The sequence below is a fragment of the Alosa pseudoharengus genome, unplaced genomic scaffold, assembly GCF_046254945.1.
Source record: "Alosa pseudoharengus isolate Yale_2024_CS ecotype anadromous, Long Island Sound unplaced genomic scaffold, YU_APseudo_1.1 YU_APseudo_1.1_scf_24, whole genome shotgun sequence".
Taxonomy (NCBI): domain Eukaryota; kingdom Metazoa; phylum Chordata; class Actinopteri; order Clupeiformes; family Clupeidae; genus Alosa; species Alosa pseudoharengus.
Genome location: NW_027468689.1, coordinates 29,416,530 through 29,430,916, shown reverse-complemented (window position 1 = coordinate 29,430,916; position 14,387 = coordinate 29,416,530). Strand labels below are relative to the sequence as shown.

General features: G+C 42.4%; 1 protein-coding gene across 1 annotated transcript in view; it reads left to right on the top strand.

Moving 5' to 3' along the window:
- cntnap5l (contactin associated protein family member 5 like) overlaps positions 1–14,387 on the top strand; it is a 48,449-nt gene that overhangs the window by 13,708 nt on the left and 20,354 nt on the right. The window contains exons 4-9 of the mRNA XM_076302547.1: positions 6,519–6,666; positions 6,958–7,161; positions 7,467–7,651; positions 11,067–11,210; positions 12,759–13,038; positions 13,577–13,729. Of these exons, the coding sequence (XP_076158662.1) occupies positions 6,519–6,666; positions 6,958–7,161; positions 7,467–7,651; positions 11,067–11,210; positions 12,759–13,038; positions 13,577–13,729 (1,114 nt within the window). The remainder of the gene's footprint in view (positions 1–6,518; positions 6,667–6,957; positions 7,162–7,466; positions 7,652–11,066; positions 11,211–12,758; positions 13,039–13,576; positions 13,730–14,387) is intronic.

Below are 14,387 nucleotides of genomic sequence, written 5' to 3'. Positions count from 1 at the left end.
GCTATTGACCTGAGACTTTGGAACCGTGTGACTTTCGAAAGTTTGCTGAGATTCATTCTCAACGCTCTGACTTTCTTGTGCCACGTTCCATTCAAACGTTCCCTTATTACCCAGCTGCTCTCCGGCCTGGGTGAAGTTAGCAGGTCATGATTTCCAGAAAGGTCAATTGAAAAAAATGAACACTCAATGGCATTTGCCCCGCGGCTCTTCCAGCTGATACATTATTCCAACGCTCCCCTTGTGCACACACTCTGACGGAACACACACCTTTTGTGAAGCCATAATAGGATTTGGGTGTGCGAATTAGCACACGTTGTAAAATCGATGCCATCGACTCGTCCCGTTTTTACCTTGAGATGCGATCAGGGATGGAGTGGCAGCGAACATTCATCATGACGCGACAGGGCCCATTACGTGACGCTAAAAAGGTCAATCAAATCAAAAACATGTTTATGGATATTTCTCATGCCCTTTTCAGAGTGGCGGCTTTCGTATCTGTCTCGCTAAAAAGTCATTTCACAATCCATTACATATGATTAGCGCCTCTCCCCAGCCGAGACAGTCCGAAGAGCGCCCACGACCTCCCAGGGGATATCGATCTGCGTGAGATAATGCTGTCCCCTTCCAAGTAATCAGATAATCGGGCTGCTACACCAGACTATCCTACACTGCCCTGCCCTCCTCCAAGCCTTGAAAGCAGAATAGATTTTCACAACAATGGAGGGATATGAATAAAAAAGACTTAAAGGAATCTCAGACAGACAAACCTATCTGTGTCTATGTTATATTATCTGCTCAATTTCACTCATTCACATCAGTTAGTTAAATAAAGAAAGCTCTCATGTTCCAACTAAAGTTTATTTCAAGGCACCTAATGTCATTGAGATGTAAGGTGCACATCAGAGCTGCAGTGTTACTGTAAGATTGAAGATTGACTTGGACTTTGCTGTCATCATGCTCAGAAAACACAATGTCAAAGAGAGCGATGGTGTTGTGAGAAGACTTTCAGTGGCTGTTGTATAGGTCAGATTCCTTACATGTAATCATTCAGGCAAAATAAAAAATGGTCACAGCAAATATTCTGAGAAATCCTAGTGAGTCTTGTTGATACACATTGTCAGGCTGGATTATCATGGCAAATCTTCCTGCAGATCCCATTCAGTCCGAAACCTTAAAGCTTAATCCCTCCTTCAGAAAGAAAGCCTGGACATGGCCAGACAAATTGACAAATTGGCTTTTTTTTTAAGAGAGACATATGAGTATAATGTGAAGATAGAGAAGTACTCAATTATGAGTGCCGAAGCTCTGTTTGGGTATTAAACCCAGAGCCTTTTCTGTTGTTAGTGGCATGCTCTACCAGCCGCAGAGGAAGGCGCACCCTCACCCTGGGTCTGACCCCTGCTATAATCCTGAGAAGCCTGCCGCTTTCAGCTTCCGCTCGCTCTTTTATTTGATTTTATTTATTTATTTTAGGATAATCCCACCGCGGCTTTTTGTTTCTCTCTTTCTCCCTTTCTTTTCATTCTTCTTTGCCCCTTTATTCCTACACACTTCTTAGGGTTTGTTTCTGCTCCGTATTTTTTTCCCTCCCCGCGCCTTTCTTTCTCTCCATCCACACCTCACTCTCTTTCCTTCTCGCCCTTCATGCATTAAGACTGTTGGAAGCTGATGGAGCTTTTGTTCCGAGTGGAGATTAAGCTCTGAAGTCGGAGGCCTTGAATGGAGGAGGTGAATTATTTGCAAATTAAGTTGCTGTGCCTCTATCTGAGCCAACGTGACGGGGATTTAATGGAAGAATACCACTACACCCCTGCAGATGCATAAAAGCACCAAACTGCTTTCAGCGGCTGCCTAAAAAGCACTTACAGCCATGCCCAACTCCCCACTCATCAGGGACTCAGCCATCCTTTTCATTATCTTAATTCAGAGAGAAATGAATTGTTTTATTCATCTTTTATTCAGTGACAACTGACGGTTAAATGACAGAGCCGCTGCTTGCTACTTTAAATGTACCCAGAAAGATAGACATGCTGATACTCCCAGAACAAGCTCTTTGTGGTGTACAACTGCAGTAACAGAACCTTACACTACACAGTGAACCTGCCTGTGTGGTTGTATTGTATTCTTCATAGATACCATTTTGCATATGAACACCGTTATTATATTCATTGTATGGGTGGTTGAGTGCTCTTACACTGTTCATGTGAAACCCGTCTTTCTTCAGGCCATTTTAGACCCTTGTGAAGTCAGTACAGGATTGTATCCATTGTTGGCATTGAATAGCACCCTTTCTCTTTTTCCTTCTTTCTCTCTGCTTCTGTCCATCAGACTATGAACGTAATGGACTTCTATCTTCCCCTCTGATTCAGCATTCTTTGCTTTGGAGTGAATAGGTCCAATATGCTTGACAGTGGACAAAAGTTAATCTACAAAAAAACTAATCACCAACTAATTAGTTGGTAAATTTAAACTAAGGAGGGGAGCATCGGGGTGTGTGTGGGGGTGGTGTACTTATGTGTGTGTCGGGAGGGTATGTTGCGTGTTTGAGGGGGGGGCTGATGAAATGTGTGTGTGTGTGTGTGTGTGTGTGTGTGTGTGTGTGTGTGTGTGATATTCTATTTGTGCGTGTGTTCGCACCTGAGTGTGTGGGTGTTCGCTCCTGAGTATGTGCACATGTTCATGCATGTGTTTGTGTTCACTTTATGAATGTGTGTGTGTGTATGGGGAGGTATGCTGTGTGTGTGAGTATGGTGTGTGAGTGTGTGTGTGTGGGGGGGGGGAGTGGGGGCGGTGTAATGGTGTGTGTGTGTGTAGGGGGGGGTAATGGTGTGTGTGTGTGTGTGTGTGTGTGTGTGTGTGTGTGTGTGCGTGTTGTAGGAAGAAATGTTTAGCCTTAGAGATGAGTGCTATATATGTGTGTGCTATATTCATCCATTTACTCGTTTGGTGTTGTTTGTGAACTTGGTAAAGATGGAAACAGAAAGAAAAGATTTATGTCCAAAATCTGTGGAATGTCATGTTCAAGGTGTTTGTATAATTATGCTGCTTGTGTTGTGCCTTGGAGAACGTCTTGCCAGGCCTACTCTCAGGAGAATGGGCGCCCTAGGCCTTATTTACTACTTAGGGGTCAATCTTGACTGGATTCCACAGATGTCGGTCGTTAGGGGATACAACCTTATATATATTATCAACTGGTTAAGTAATGAGGTCGTAAAATGGTTTGCCTACCGTTAATGGAGACGTCATGTCCTGTCTGTCTTGTCAGGAGGGTATAAGAAGTGCCTTTGTAGGCCTACTGTAACATCAGACTGTGTCTGTTAGCAACATGACGTGGGTGAATAAATCTCTCTGACGGTGGTGATCCACTGTTGCTACACGACATTCTGTCGTGTCGCATTCCACTCTAATTCCTATGGGTGAAGCAAGGGACTTTAACACGCCCGCAAAGCATTCCGGGAAGGTGGTACTGCATTTGAAAAAAATGTTGCGCATCAAAAAGCTGACCGATGCCATTTTTATGCAAATCAATCCGTTGAACGCGACGCAACTATCCAATGAAAGCACAAGGTTGTAGGTCATTTGTTCTACCACAATGGTGCCTGTGAAACGTTGGTTCCATTTACAAGATAAATGAATGTATTAACGATCTCTTCAACAACCACCTAGTAGTCCATAAAACAAACAAAACTAGGATTTGGATTTAGGATTAAATATTGATGGTTGGTGTTTCTGGTGAGGATTTGAGATTGCTTTGACTAGTTTAAATAAAACAAGATTCCGAAATGGCTTGCATAGTTTAGGCTATTAATAGGCTATTAATATGTTATGGGTGTGGAGTGGGGGGGTTAGTGGCAAGTGCAAAAAAGAGAGAAAAAAAGTGTATAGAATATAGAATGTATAGAAACTGTCTCTGTATCTGCTGGTACAGGTCTGCATGCTCTTGTGCCTTCTACCAGATATCACATTATGTTTGATAATGGGCCCTATCATGACATTCTAAAGTGCATCGTCACTCGTCAAAAGTCTATTCAAATTTAGTAGGATGTCCAGTTCACATTGGGAGGGGTTTCGTTCTCAAAAGTGGAGCGCATGGCGTAACAAGGTGTTCCTAGGTCTTTTAATCAGTCATATGGGTGTGTTTGGGGCGTAACATCATTTTAAACCAATGAGAATGACATCTGTCATTCCCTTTAACGGCGCAACGCGCGATATGTCAAATAAATGCATCGGTATTTTGGCATTCAACGGCGCATTTGAAGGAGGCTGCTTGCGAGACCGTATGGAATAGTCATTCTTAAACCATGCTTTACTAAAACCTAGCATAGCCTTCACGCATTTGCACTCGTCTATTATTTGAACTCATTGGCAAAGTGAAACTAACTTCACCAAGGAGTCAGTCAACGACAAGACAGTTATATGCAGTTACTTTCACTATTGACTGACAATGGGTTACCATAGAAAACATAGGCTGGAAAAAGCAACACTTACCCTAATGTTGCTCAAATGACTAAATAAAACAACATTTATCCTGCAGAGGAGTTGCTTATATCGTGACAGTGCGTCTTCAGCTGTGCTCCATTGTCTCTCGCCTCTCCCCTAATCACTTTTAACCGTCATTACCAATTTGCAAATGATGGTGAATAACTACTCATCATGAGATGTACAGTATTTCGTAATATCTTTATTCTAATTATGTTTACCATTGTAATCGTGCAATTTGTAATGCTTTGCATGGACGTGCGCTGGTGTGCGTTCATGAATGATAGAAGGATGGTGCGTGCACCTGCCAATATGACTGTTGACATGCGCTCTTAAAATAGCATATGAACAACTCGCCATTGACTTCTGACCAGGTTTAGGTGGTGTATGATAGCGATTTTTAGACAATGCGCCAGGTCCCTCCCTAGGTTGTTAATTGCCACACCCCTGGGCGCAATGCTTAAAAAATAAAGGTGCAAAATAACGAATTCAACTTCGCGCCGGTGAATAACGAACTTTACGCCATGCGCTGGTGACCGAAAATACAGCCCAATGACTTTGGAGGGCTTAGAAAGGAAAGATCCGTGCTGGTCCATTAAACCGCACTACAAAGAACCCAGCATCACAGTTATCATGACTCTAATTTAAATGTGACGCTGGAGAATATGTTGTCCCTCTCTCGTCCATTCAGTCTCATTCATAACCCACCACTCCTCATTGCCCCATCTCATAACCTCCATCTCACTCATAACCCACCACTCTCCACTGCTACATCTCATAACCTCCATAACCTCCATCTTACTCATAACCCACCACTCTCCACTGCTCCATCTCATAACCTCCAACTTACTCATAACCCACCACTCTCCACTGCTCCATCTCATAACCTCCATCTTACTCATAACCCACCACTCTCCACTGCTCCATCTCATAACCTCCAACTTACTCATAACCCACCACTCTCCACTGCTCCATCTCAGCCATTCATAGTCCAATTTTCCCTACACAGATGCATGGAAATACAACATTTGTATTGATGTGTACTATTTATGTTAAATAGATGCAGTGAGAAATGTTTTTGTAAGTGATTTTTAACATTATTATATGAGGCAACTACTGTATATTCTGTATACAAATCTCTCCAGATGGAATTTTCATCATAGCAAGGTTCTAACCTTTAAACTGGCAGAGCCCTAGTGCTCTATATGCCAAGTCATACATAATGAAAACGTATTGTATCTATATGCCAAGTCATACATAATGAAAACGTATTGAATAGGACAAGTAATAAAAAGTTAGATTTAAATGTGAGTGAAACAACAGTGCATGGTTGGTTTCAGCTCTGTAATGACCAGCATGATTTAGAGAGAGCCAGCTTTCCTGTCTACTTAGAACAGGTGAGACAGCCTTCAATCGCATTACGCTAAAAAAGACATATACTAACAGCATTGGAAACAGCACTTTGACAGCAGATCATCCCTATATAGCAGACATAATGTCAGATTTGTTTTTTTGGGGGCGGCGTGGGGGGGTGGGGGGTGGAGGGTGAGTTGGGGAGGTGAAGACTTGTGTCAGGATTGGCAGCCATATTCTCGTTCTTTGGCTTGGTGGAATGATTTATGAGGCAGGACGTCTTAATAAAGCTGCCAAAACAAAGCAGGCCGGCGGAGACGAATTAGCTCGGGGAGAGAGACAGAGAGACGAGGAAGGGAGAGAGACCATCACCATCACCGTCAGACATCATTCAGACTAATCATCGCCCAGAGAGGACCATTAGCTCCAGGCAGTCCATGAATATCTCATTCATACTTCTTTCACGTTACACCAACCTCCACAATGTGTGGCTGGAGCCAGCCCACCAAAAAGCTCGCTAAATGATAATTATGTCAATGTTCCTCAGTGCAGGGCTAATATTGAGACGATGCAATAATCTCAGCGGGACAAGTTATGCATCAATTCAGAGTTTCAGTATCGATGTTGTCCTGGGGCAAATTGATTCATTCTACTTGTCTTGTGTGTGTGTGCACTGTGATGTGCAGACTTTTCCAGGAAACACAGACGTGGACTCTGTGGTCCACCACAAGCTGCCCCACCCTATACGAACCCGTTTCCTGAGGCTGGTGCCCCTTAAGGGAAACCCCAGAGGAGGCATTGGCCTGAGAGTAGAAGTATACGGCTGCACTTATAGTGAGTATTCCCATCATTTAAATTGCAACCCTCACAACCACAAGCCCAACCTAGAAAATGTATATAATTCATATGTAGTATCCTACAATAAGCTCTCTCAGTATTCTGCTAAAATACTACACTGTAGCATGAGACATGAAACAACAGGCTGAGATTTTATAAGCACTAGGCAGGTGTTCTGCCAACTTTGTGACCCATTTATGCAATTTATGCCACATACCTTAATTTGTATATTGGCTGTTTGTATCAGCTATCATGGAAGAGCTAACACATCTGTCATCTTCACTATAGAGTCGGATGTGGCAGACTTCGATGGTCGCAGCGCGTTGCTCTACCGGTTCAACCAGAAGTCGATGAGCACAGTAAAGGACGTGATTTCGCTGCGCTTCAAGAGCCAGCAGGCCGACGGGGTGCTGGTCCATGGCGAGGGCCAGAAGGGGGACTACATCACCCTGGAGCTCCAGCAGGCCAGGCTCATTCTACAGCTAAACCTGGGTAAGAGTGCCACGCTATCTACAGAAACATGGAGGAGAAATGAAAGATGCACACATGGTCTGTTGGCATTTAGTACATTAATGGACTCACACCAACTCAGCCTTAGATGCCATAATCTCATCTAACACAATTACTCACACTGTCTAGGCCATCACTTCATCTGGGTGCATGTATCACATAGAGGTTGTTAGATGAGTAATCTAAGCGATACTGTACATAAGGATTTTCTGGGGTATCTAGTGAGTGCCTATCATAACAGCAGACGTACTCCCAATTCATCACTCAACTTCATCCACTTCCTGCAGATGAGTCTAAGCCCCGTAGAGGCAGCACTCGTTCAGCCGTGACCCTGGGCAGCCTGTTGGATGACCACCACTGGCACTCGGTCCTGATTGAGCGCTTCAGCCGATGGGTGAACTTCACTGTAGACCACCACACCCAGCACTTCCAGACCCAGGGGGAGGAGGACTCTCTGGAGGTGAACTACGAGGTGAATACCTACCAAATGCTTCACAACATACAGTACAGCCTCGTGTTATGTGTCTATTTATAAGTATTTGTCAGATGCTTTTGTCCACTGAGCTTTAGGTCTTTTCCATGTCACTGTAACTCTGTTGGTATGGGTATTGGGCAATTGCACGCAAAACTGTCACATCCATAACGCCAACACAATGCCATAGTATGGTATGATGATTACTTGAAATTTGAGCATTCACTCTTCTAGGTTGAGGAACTTACATGAAAAAATGTTCACATAATCATTCGCATCATACAAATACCATGGCATTATTTGCCGTTATGTACGTGACAGTTTTGTGTGGAGTTGCCCTATTGAGGAATTCATATGTGAGGCTACTGTATATTCAGCATTTACCACCATAGTCCCCCTCCAAACTTGACATCAAGCACAGGAGTCTTGGTCAGGAGTTGGATCCTGAACTTCCTGTTGGGTTGACGTCCAGGTATTGAGATGGGCTCCAACACTTCAGCCACCTTGATCCTCAACACAGGTTCCTCCCGGCCTGAGCCCTCTCCTCTACGCCCAGTATACCCATGACTGCATGGCTATGCATAGCACCAACTTGGTTGTTCAATTTGCTGACGACACCACTGTGGTGAAAAGCCAACAATGCCAACAATGATGAAATGGCCTATTGGAATGAGGTCAACAAATTGACACAGTGGTGCCAGGAGAAAACTCTCTCTCTCTATCTCTCTCTCTCTCTCTCTTTCTCTCTCTCTCTCTCAGACCAAACAGTGTATTGTGAACTTCAGGAGAAAGAAAGATTGGCTGAACCCCATCACCATTAATGGCTTTACTGTAGAGAGTCAGCAACCTCAAGTTCAAGACCTTATGATATATGCACACTGACCATGTATAGTAGTTAAAAAGCCCCAGCAACACCTTATACGACTAAGAAAGTTTGGTATGAGATCTAAGATCATAAGGACCTTCTACAGAGGCACTAGGGAGAGTAATTTGACCGGAGGCCTCACTGCATAGTACGGAACCTGCACTGCCATCCAACGCAAAGCACTGCAAAAGGTTCTGCGTACAGCTCAAGGCATCTGTGGATGTGAGCTGCCCTCCATCCAGGACTTGTACAATAGACCATGCATCAGTAAAGCCAAAATAATCATTATGGACCCCAGCCATCCTAACCACAGACTGTTTCAACTGTTTCCATCTGGCAAGCAGAATCGTAGCCTCAAGGCTCGGACCTGCAGACTGACTCGGCAACAGCTTTTTCCACCAGGCAACCAGACCTATGAATATTGGACAGTGAGAGCCTGTGCCTGCCTGATCATGCACTCCCTCTCTTCCTATTTATCTCACACTCATTTTCTACACTTAGTGCTTACTGTATACTGTTACTATTTATTTATCAATCATATGTTATGGTTCTGTTTTGAGAGGCTTGTACATAGTAATGAGTATAACCTTATCAAGACAACCAAAAGTGGTTTTGTTTTGTGAGGTTAATTCATGAAATGCACAACTTCAATTGAAGCAGTAATATGACTTAATGGTTATGAGGACCTTACCATTTCAAGTGGATTTGGACATTGTATGCCACAAAAAAAAAAATCTTATTTGTGATAAATACAGTTATTTGCATTTGCATGCAGTCAATTCTATGCCTGCCCACTTTAGGCCAAATAGAATTACAGAATGGGTCCCATATCAAATAGTGAGGCTACAACTCTCCCTTCTCTTCTTAAAGCAGGGATATTCATTGTGATGAGCCACGTAAAGGTACCCCCAACACCATACATCCTTTAGAAACGTGAGGTACCCCCAACACCATACATCCTTTAGAAACGTGAGGTACACTTTCCCATTTCACTGCCCTCTTAGGTTTTATGGGTTATTTATCAACTCGGCTTTGAGCGACTGGTGATTTATTATGCATTAAGTCCTCCTTCACCAAACAACTTAAATATTAACAGTTTCTTGTGGCTGGTTTCAACCTTGACAGAAAATTACTTTATGTATTATTAACCAGCAAATTGTCAGTTCGCAAAACGGGCACGTTCAAAGACAATACCTTAGAGAATGACAGCAAGTGCTCCATTTATTCATGAAAAAATAAACTCCAAAGCTGCCACTTTTTAATGTAAAGAGGTCAACTAGACAACTACACATTTGTTGATGGCATAAGGCCATAGAAATTATATCAGACTGAGGTTTTTATTGACGTCTAGAAGTCTAGGTATGGGGGGGTTTTCCTGCCATTAATAAAATTAAAATGAAAACAGTGAAATTAAAATGAAAAACTCGTTTTGCCATTTAATTTTCAAAGTGTCAGTGCAATTATCCTGCCAAATTTAAAAATAAAATGAAATATATACATTTGGCTTTTAATTTTCCTGATAAACACGATAAATTTGTGACAAAAATAAAAATAAATTGATAACGTCTATTTGTCATTTCATTTTCATTACCATCCTGGTATATTACTGCCGAAAATGAAAATGTTAGTTGGAAAATGAAAATGCAAACTTCACTTTGACTTTGCCTTTTCCTGACAATGCGCACAATGTATGCCAAAATGATAAATAAAATGAAAACTGACACCTGCTTGCGATTTATTTTCCATTTCTCGATTTTCATTTTCATTTTCAAGTTCACAACATGCAAATGAGCTGCATTGTTAATGAGATGTATGTGGGTGGTGCTCTGGTGACGAGTAGGTACTGTCCTCTCCGACGAATTGAGCAGGCTCGCGATTTTTGTTGCTGTCATTCCTAACTGCACATAGGCTGTAATCCTCCATAGGGATATCCTGCCTGGGCCGGCCTCGTGTGATACAAGGGGACTCTAGGGCCGCTACGGCCTCGTCTTGGACCGATCTGGCTGCCGTCTTGCCGTCAACCAACCGCGTTTATTGATCTAAAGCTAAATCATGATCATTGTAGGCGCATTTAATTTGTCGTCACCAGAGCACCACCCACATACATCTCATTAACAATGCAGCTCATTTGCATGTTGTGAACTTGAAAATGAAAATGAAAATCGAAAAATGGAAAATAAATCGCAAGCAGGTGTCAGTTTTCATTTTATTTATCATTTTGGCATACATTGTGCGCATTGTCAGGAAAAGGCAAAGTCAAAGTGAAGTTTGCATTTTCATTTTCCAACTAACATTTTCATTTTCAGGAAAAAACCCCCATAGTCTAGGTTCATAGAAATAAAATCAGCCGTGGTTCCTGAAATGACAAAAAAAGATGAAAATACATTTCTGTTAAGTGCAGGGTATTACAGGTCACATTAAATGGCATTACTCATAATATGCATGTAGAATACAGTCAGGAGTTTTCTTTGAATAGGCATGATAATAGAGGGCTGATGTTTGAGTGTGTGTATATGTACGTGTGTGTGTTTCTTTCCCACTTCACTCAAGCTCAGCTTTGGGGGAATCCCTTTACCTGGCAAGCCAGGAACTTTCCTGAAGGAGAACTTCCATGGCTGTATGGAGAACCTGTACTACAATGGAGTGAATATAATTGACCTGGCAAAGAGACGCAAGCCACAGATCTACAGCACGGTATGCACACGGACACAGACACACACACACACACACACACACACACACACACACACACACACACACACACACACACACACACACAAAGAGAGAGAGAGTGTGTGTGAGAGAGAGAGAGAAAGAGAGAGAGAGATTAAAGCACCATCTTGCTGTGGAATCTATGATAAAAACTTACTACTTTTAGAATATGACTCTAAGTGACTACCGGTATGCTAAAAGATTGGGGCAACTTTATATTTCCCTGCTGTGCTTTCTGTGAATATTATCCTATAATAGAGAGGAAAAAATACCAGAGTAATTGACTTCATTACCTTATCATACATATGTCTTCCCTTTCAGTAATTCCAGTGCTGTAAACACTTATAAAACACGCCTGGGTTTATCACAAAGTTGTTAATGAATGTTAAATGAAATACAACTAATTATATTGCAGTACTACTTGCTGATATACTCTATGATCGACTGGTAAACTGTAAAATATCATTCTGGTGTGTGTGCGTGCGTGCGTGGATGCTTCCGTTTGCTGGAGCCAAGTGTGTTTTTTGATTGCTTATGTCAGATTTTAGTCCAATTAGCAAAAGCAGCAGGCAGTGAAGCATACTGGCCCCATCGCATTTCTTCCACTCTCGTGTTGAGAATGCACAAAGTGGGCAAGAATTATATAGATGTCTGCACACACACGCATGCACACACACACACACACACACACACACACACACACACACACAGTCAGCATTGCCAACTAGATCAGCTTCCTCTCTTCCCTGATAAACAGCCTAACCCTGACAGACATTCTCTGTCAATCACTGTGTTTGGCATAACTTAAGTAGGACAATTAGTGAAAAGACAAGTCCCAGTATCACCTCCTCGACCCACAAACTGGAGAAGACAAGCATCCTCAAAGAGAAATCTTTAGTCTGCATATTATAATTTGCATGATAAAAGCACAGTGTATGGGCTCTCTGTCTCTGATGGTAAAATGTTAGAGAACCTTTATTCTAAAAAAAAAAATGTTCTTTAAAAAAAAAACTTGTGCAGACACTATAATGTGCCTTGGCAGTTATGATGGAGATGGAATGGAAAGGTGGCAGCGCATCTGACTGACAAATTAATTGGAGAGGCAGACCAGCAATTGCAAGCACTCACACTTATTCTTCTTTTTGATCATTATAATCCAGCAAGTCCTCACCATCACGCAATGACAAGCTGTCTGCTTCACGCCCGGCTTTTTACAATGTAATAATATGGGAGGAAATTACCTGAAAAAAGATACTAGTGAGACAAATCTTCAAGTGAGTGAAATGACCAGGTGTCAGTCAAGTGGAGAACTAAGTTAAAGATATTTATTCTCATTAGAGGACTCAAAGGACGTAGCAGCATTTTAGGATACCTTTTATCCACAAAGAGCCTTGACAAGTGGTTCTACCCTTTCATTTCCCCCTTGGTCCTTTTTAATTTCCTTCCTTCCCCATTTGCACCTTCTCCCACAACTGTGTTTTCTTTTTTTGTCCCTGTGTCTACTCTACCCTTCTCTTTTTCGCTCCCTAGGGGAATGTGACGTTCCATTGTTCCGAGGCTCAGCCGCTGTCGGTGACGTTCCGCAGCCTCGACAGCTTCCTGACAGTGCCCGCCGACCTTGGAACGGAGAGCTTCTCCGCTCGCCTCCAGATCCGCACGTGGAACCGCGAGGGACTCATTGTCACCGCCCCGCTGGCATGGGAACCGCAGCAGCAGCAGCTGCACCTGCGGCTTGTCTTACAGCTCCAGGGGGGGCGAGTGCTCCTCTCCCTCCACAGCCACTCTGACCCCCCCACACAACTCTACTCAGGTGAGACAGAAAAACACTGAGCAATTATAGTCATCATCTTGGTAATAAAGGTGCTAACACTTGGTCTCTGGTAACACTATAAAAATCAAGTGTCCATATGGCATTATAAATGCACTCATGCAAGATTATAGGCTATTGATAAAGCTTTATTATATCTGAGACGATTAGCCATAATTGTACTTGAATATTAATAATTTTCACATATAAAATGTTGTAAAGCTGAAATCTCATTATACCACAGTGTCATTTTATGCATGAAAAAATGCATTATTTATTTTATTCATGACAAGCATTGGTATTGCGTGAAATAAAAAGTACAAATACGTATACGTCTTGTCACCAGCACATGGCATGACCTATATTCTGTCAAATGCCATTAACACACACATACGAATGAATTATTACGTAAGATTAGGCTCTTATAGTATATTGAAACGGCAACATGCTAAGTCGTAGTGCATCAAATAGTACAATTGGTGGTTAGTAACCTAGCCATGTCAGTGCTGACTGGGTTTGTGCTGGGTGTGGTGTCCTCCAGAGCAGACCGTGAGTGACGGCCAGTGGCACTCCCTGAGAGTGGAGATGAAGGGGCCACAGGTGTTTCTGACTGTGGACAACCAGGGGTCCGTCATCTCTGAGGCCAAGCATCAGGTCACCAGTGGGAAAAGGCCGGCCGTTGTGTTGTTTGGAGGTAAGAATAGGCCTAGGCTACATTGTTTTGTATTGCTTGTCTAAGTTATTGACATAAAGCATTAGGGCAGGGTTAAGGCATTTATGGAGTGACTGGGGACAGAGTATTTAATTTCTTTAAAATAATTAATTAAAGGAAAACTTTGAAAATAAATTATTTTAAATTCTTAAATACTTTATCTGTATTTCCTTGTTTTATTCCCACATGTTGCAATGTGGCAGTTATTAGCTTCCCTTGACGTAGTACATTCTATAAAAGCATTATTCCATGCAACAATACCCCATTTATATCTGCTTTTACCTCTAAGCTCACTTTTCAAAGGTCCCGTATTAGACTGTCACCTGTGGTTGCCACTTTAAGAACAGCACATTCAAAAACACTCTCGTCTTGGCCAAAAGTAATCATTTTAAAACCCTTGGGTTGAGAATTGTAAAATGCCATTGTAAAATGAATAGACATTCTGCCTTGAAATAATCCTTGGTAATCTTACTCCACTCCGCGGTTCAAGACTAACCTGAATCTACCTGCTTTTTTGGTGGAGAGCCAACATGCCAGTTTTCATAATTCACACATTCAAAGAACCTGTCAAAGATTAATTTACCAAAAACCTACTTTGCGGAAAGTTGCTTGGAGTTCAAAATGCAATTACTGCTGAGAA